The sequence below is a fragment of the Xylaria bambusicola genome (genome assembly GCF_022495145.1).
Source record: "Xylaria bambusicola strain CBS 139988 unplaced genomic scaffold F5B22scaffold_22, whole genome shotgun sequence".
Lineage (NCBI taxonomy): Eukaryota > Fungi > Ascomycota > Sordariomycetes > Xylariales > Xylariaceae > Xylaria > Xylaria bambusicola.
In genome coordinates, this window is record NW_025953575.1 from 36,003 (window position 1) to 42,002 (window position 6,000).

At 48.7% G+C, this 6,000-nt stretch overlaps 1 protein-coding gene across 1 annotated transcript; it reads right to left on the bottom strand.

Moving 5' to 3' along the window:
• Positions 1-2,142: 2,142 nt before the first annotated feature.
• F5B22DRAFT_192195 (uncharacterized protein) lies at positions 2,143-3,236 on the bottom strand. Its single transcript, XM_047969512.1, has 2 exons — positions 3,176-3,236; positions 2,143-3,067 (listed from the first exon to the last, which is right to left on the bottom strand). The coding sequence occupies exon 2, from the start codon at positions 3,010-3,012 to the stop codon at positions 2,329-2,331; it is 684 nt and encodes a 227-aa protein (XP_047830499.1). The 5' UTR covers positions 3,013-3,067; positions 3,176-3,236; the 3' UTR covers positions 2,143-2,328.
• Between the last annotated feature and the right edge of the window lie 2,764 nt (positions 3,237-6,000).

The window sequence follows — 6,000 nt, forward strand, 5'->3', positions numbered from 1 at the left end:
CGAAACGAAGTAGTTCTTTCGACAGCTTGCTTGCCTCCTTCACTCTTACAAAACTTGAAGGAAAACAGCAGAGACTCTACAAAGAATCTAGATGCGAAATGTATCTACGATCAATCTCCGATACCACTATATCGCACAGCCACCAGAAGCAAACACTGCAATCTAGGCATCCCTCTCTCTCTACCTCCCCCTTCCATACAGAAAAGGGGGCAGATTGACTTCCTCTAACCCAATTCCACAACTACAAATTAACAAATCCACCAAGAACCCGAAATCTTAAACGCAATTCTAGCCTTCTTTACTAATAAACCCCTGACAGCGCTATAAAACCCCTTCTTACACATCCGCGCAACCTATTCGCTCCTCCAGCCTGGTCAAAGTCAGCCACATACCTCAGCCGCTCGATTCTCTCACCGAACCAAAAATACGCTCTACTACAAAGGGGGTGCACCATGGCAAAGGAAGGCCAAAAAAAAAAAAAAAGGACGGCAAAATTTGTCATACTGTGCCCAATCATAGGAGCGGCTTACTACAGTATCATCAGTCTCAATTTCTGTGTGTGTGTGTTACAATGGCTGGGGACCACACACACACACACACATATATATATATATGTCACTCTTGTTGAGCCTAAAATTTGTGTGGGCAAAACACTCCTGTTCGATACATTTCGCACTTTAGAATCACGACCAAGGCTTTAACGAAAGAAAAGAGAGCGAGAGCGAGAGTATACGAAATAAAGAGCCGGCTCGCAAACAAGGATATTCGTATGAAATCTTGCTCGAAACTCGAGGCCGGGAATAAAAGAGGATTTCTGGATTTTTCGAGGACTTGAACTTTTAATCCCAAGAACGCGCCGGCGAATAATCTGCGGCTTCAGTCACTTCGTTACGCTACGCATCAGGAGGGGCAGAGTTGCGATACAATTAGCCCTCTTCTCCTCGAAATGGGGATTGAAACAATAATATGGGATGAATTTTTCATCATCTCTCCCTATGGGTCTATTAAAAGTATATACGGTATCATAAAACCAGTGAGCGAAATTTATCCAATCCTCAGAGCGGACATCAATACTATCTAACAGGCTTATTCCGTACCCTAATCTGCCTACTCAAGCGCCTGCATGTGCACGCAGAGTGGGTAGGGGTAATCGGCAATAAGGTATTCTGGAAATTTCGACCAAACTACCCTCTATCACAGTGCCATGGGCCTCGGCTTCAAAAAATTGGATAGGTACGGTACGACGCTGAAAGTGCAGTGGCGCACCCTTGCCATCCTTATCAAAGGATCTTGCATATGCCCAGATGTCACGGAAGATGGTGTGAACTACCCCGCAGCAGTGTTGTTTGGGGAAGGCGGGATCTAGTTATCCACAATGCCCATATATCCGCTGGAGCGGAGAAGGAAAAAAAAAAGAGAAAACTGCGGGAAAAAAGCAGAAAAGAGAAACATGTTGGGGTATGCTGCTGATGGAGGTGCGGGGGTGATAAGCGTCCCACGATAGCTTCAGCCCCGATGGAGAAATATGTATTGGGTAGCAGTATGACTGCTTTAAAGGTTCGGCCCGGATGTCAGCATGGCAGCGTAAGCTGAATCTCTAATCCCTACTTCTGCTTCAAATACAGTGCCTGGATGGTAACACCAAGCAGGGTGTCAGACATTGGTGAAATCCTCGACGTCACCGGCGAATGTCAATCGGATAACCGGATGTCGGCAATAACGTCCTACTTCTTTTCGGACAGCCCGTGAATTTTCTGTCGCTCGCTTTCCAGATTCTTTCCTCTATACGATCCGAATGCAGAAAAGGAACGTTGGCCGAAGAATCAAAATATGGGATGCGACATATAGAACTCTTTTCCCAGCGGAAGAGTACCTGGGATATAAGTGTACCTTGGTAAATTTGTGTTGTTTTTTGTCCTTTGCCATTTACACCGCCAATGCATGTGGATGTCGGTGAGGGTCAAAGGGAAAGGAGGCAAATGAGCAGTGTATCGGTCCTATAGTTGGACACGAGGATTCAAGGTGAGGATTACTGGAACAATCCAACTTTTGCGGACGCGCGTATATAAATGAAAACCCAGAATACCAAGCGGCGACCTGAAGGCCAAAGCGGATCTCCCTGACAAGGCGGTTGCCTAGTTCCAAGGTCCCTAGCAGGTAGCTACTGGGGACCAGTATCACCAACATTGCTATTCTCACATCATTGTTCTGACACAGCCATCTTCTTTTTCGTTACTTGAATTATCCTTGATCATCGACGTCGATGTTGACGATGTGGGATGAAGTATCAATCCATGGAGGCTGGCAGGATGCAGATGGCATTGCACCTCACGTGCAATCCTCGCAATCATCCAATGAAAGATGGGAATGGTAGATGGGGGTGCAAACATCCTCGAACTGCTGCCCAGCAGCACAGACGGTGTGGGCCCCCCACGTCTTCGTGGACTTGAGCGTTGACCTCGAGACCATGGTACAAGACGACTCCACGGTGCTCCCGGTTCGAGCCGCAGTCGAAGTCCGGATCCGAGAAGGAAGCATGTTAGACATGTCAAAGCCCAGTTGATCAGCGGGTGAGAACTGCGATCGCCCTTGGACCCATTCAGCAACCGAGCTGTAGGCATAGTCATGGTTCAGGGCGGCTACAGCTCCCTCGGTTAAGGGTTGCACGGCGCCGTTGTAGTCACGGTTCACGTGAAACAAGATGTGCGCTCGCACAACAGGGTCAAGACGGGGAAGAGCAGCTTGGGTGGCAGCTGCAACCTCATCTGCCATAACAGTGGCCGTGCTGTCGGAGGCGGGGTAGTGCTGTCCTGCCTCTTCCAACTGAGAAGACGCCATACGCCTCGGAGTCTGATCTGTGATGACGGCAGCTTGGGATACAGTACTGGCACCATTGGGCGACGAACCCCCAGCGGGTTGAGTGCTCAGGTTGAGTTGAGGAGGACGATCGAAGGTATAGTTATCTTCGAAATCTACCGAAGACTCGCGGAGATGAGGGATACGGTCCGACATGATGAATGCTAAGATCGAGCAGCGTGTGTGGTGGGGTTTGTATCAATGGAGCTGGCTTGGTTGATCAATCAGCCGACTCGACGACTTCTAAACGGTGATATATGCGGTGGATAAACAGCTTCCAAATGGCGGGCAGGAAAGATGATAACGACAACCGCCTTACTACGGCAGAGCGAGAAAGCTCGAAGGTACGGGTGGAAGGTGACGAGTAATGGTATGGTGGTGAGACGGGTCCGGTCTGTCGTTGGAAAGGGAAGTCAAGTGGGAATAGGTTATATATATGCTGCCGGAGTAGGTAGGTATTGTGTTTGAGTAGGCAAGGTTATGGGAGGGCTTCTCTTCTAAAGCCTTGAACTTGAAGTGACGATGGGTTTCCTACGGAAAGTGAGCGACAGAACGCAGACCAACCAAGCATACAAGAGACATCCTATAGTGTAGGTAGATGTTGGATGGCGAGAGAAAAAGAAGAGAGAGGCGATGAGGGGACGCAACGGCTTGCGTATCGTCCTTATACGTTTCGAGCTGGACTGACTTGGAAGCATCACTGCTCGCAACCTTACTTCGTAGATCTGGAGCCCAATGACAGTCGTTGGTGACACACATCCTCTTAAGGCACAGGACAGACACCACCCAGGACGCCGGTAGTTACGCGGTCTACCTATCCGTCGTGGTCGTCTCATCCTCCCACTACCTACCGGTACCTGGGTACGTAGGTAGACTTGCTCCCTACCTCCCTGCCTCCCTACCTACCTACACACAAAGGTAGGTACCGACCTTGTACAGTGGTAACGGCCCTGTCGAGTAGCGAAGCTGTCGAGGTCAACATGGGCTTAGAGTCACGGAGGAAGTACGGGACTGTAACCCGTGGTATCAGGGTACATGGTGGGCGAGGCGGCGTAGAGGTAGAGACGGTGGGGGGCAGAGTGCTTAAGTAGTCATGATGGCGGCATTGTCCAGCCATGAGTATTATTATGTAGACGAGGGCGTGGGTCTGCTGTAGCAGAACCCAGAGAGGACAAAATGAGACTTATGAAGCTTCCAGATGTACGAAACCCTGGCGTACAGCCGGAGATGTATGACCGACCCCTCCTCGAGCCTCTCGGAACAGCTACCTGGTATATACCTGTTAGATACAACATGTACCTGTAGCCCTTAAGCGCGTGTGCCAAGCTTTGGTGGGGGGAATGGGGTGTGCGGTCAGGATCAGGATATCGGAGGGGCATGGTGTGTGTAAAGGAATAGGTACCTAGTTTAGCAGTTATTATTTATTCCTATTTCTTACCTAGGTAGCTGATTAACAACTAGAGCCTCCTCTACCTTTATTCCTATAATTTTATTAAACTAATATCTTAACTTAGTGGCTACCTGTTTTAGCCAACAGCAAACCTACACCATGGTGTAGATATGTACCTACTATGTACATAGGCATGCATCAATGTATAAACCTGTGTTGGAGAATGTTGGTGAGTGCTGGAGAGTTCATCCCCGTCCCCATCTCCCATTTCCCATCTTCCATCTTCCATCTCCCCATCGCCTATTCTTACGTCAACAGGTACTCAGACTCATCGCCTCACTTTCATCTCGAGCAGCAGTGGTTTGTTCGTTCCTGTAAAACGTCGTCAGGTGACGAGCGATTTACTTGCCGTCGGCAGTGGCATACCCAGCCTAGCCAGCCGCGCCCCCGGTTCACGTGTCTTTGCTCCGTCCTCCTTCTTTAGGGTCTTTAGGGTCTTTAGGAGTTTATTATTTGCAACCAACTACCTAGCTAGGTAATGTCCCAAGCTTTTCTCTTGAGCCAGCCTTCATTCAACACTTCAAGCAGGCCTGAATCAAAGCCGGTCTGACACACTTAACTAGTACTCAATTCATAAGGTTGTTTGTCTGCCACAGGTTGTAAGTACTTCTAGTGGCCCGGAGGCTGGGCATTGGTTTCCTATTAGTCTCCGTGTTTGATCAAGATCGCCCACGCACTCATATCATGTGACTGTACAATGCAGCATAACATACCTACCTGGGTAATCGAGCCAGTGGTACATATGTGCATATGTGCTGTGATTCCTTCTATGGGCGGTTTCAACGTTTTCCATTACCCATACGGGCACCGTTGACTGATGGCTTGGTAAGCCCAGCCAATCAGTGGTCAGATACCAGAGCCAGGACGAAGTTGCGACTTGGTCATGATACTCGTATCGCTCCACCAATGACATAGAAACCATGCGTGGCTTTAGGTAGGTATTGCACGCCCAACAAGAACAAGCTACCTACCTAGGTAGCGGTATAACAAGTGGCTGGCAATAGATACCTAATACAGTAGTACATGTAGAGGTTTGGTCTCTCGTCGTGATCACGATTCTCACGCTAGTGGATGGAGAAGCTCAGCTTGACCAATACAATCGACGGGCACAAGAAGGAAGCCAATGTCGTAGCTGCTGTTGTCGACACCTCGCAACACCACGGATGCACAAAAGGCCAGAGCAAGGCATAAACAGCCATGCCACGCAGAGATGTTTCGTGCGGCTTGTATTGTGCAACACGACTACAATTACTTACCTACTGCGAGCCAGGTCAAAGATAAAAAGCTGGCGCTGTGAGAAGTTCATTCATGTGTTTGGGCACCAACGGTCTCCGAGCCCGACAATTATCCTGATAGGACCACTAACGGCAAATCTCAGATGATGAAATGTTTTGCCTTTTTCTTTTTCTGATCGTGCTTATGGTGTTGATTTAGGTAGATCAATTCACCGTCCACCGTCCACCGTACACTCGCTCACTCACCTTACTAGTACTTAGTTATGATTAGCGCGACAAACGTTCCATACAACAGCTTGAGCCAGGGCGAAACGGCTACTTTACTCGTCTTACCTGCCTCTCGGTGCTAGAGCCAGGAGGAGGGAAAAAAAAAAAAAAAAAAAAAAAAAAAAAAAAAAAAAAAAGAGCTCATCGTAACACGCGGGGGGGGGGTAGGGTCCAAAAAAAGCCCAAAATGGA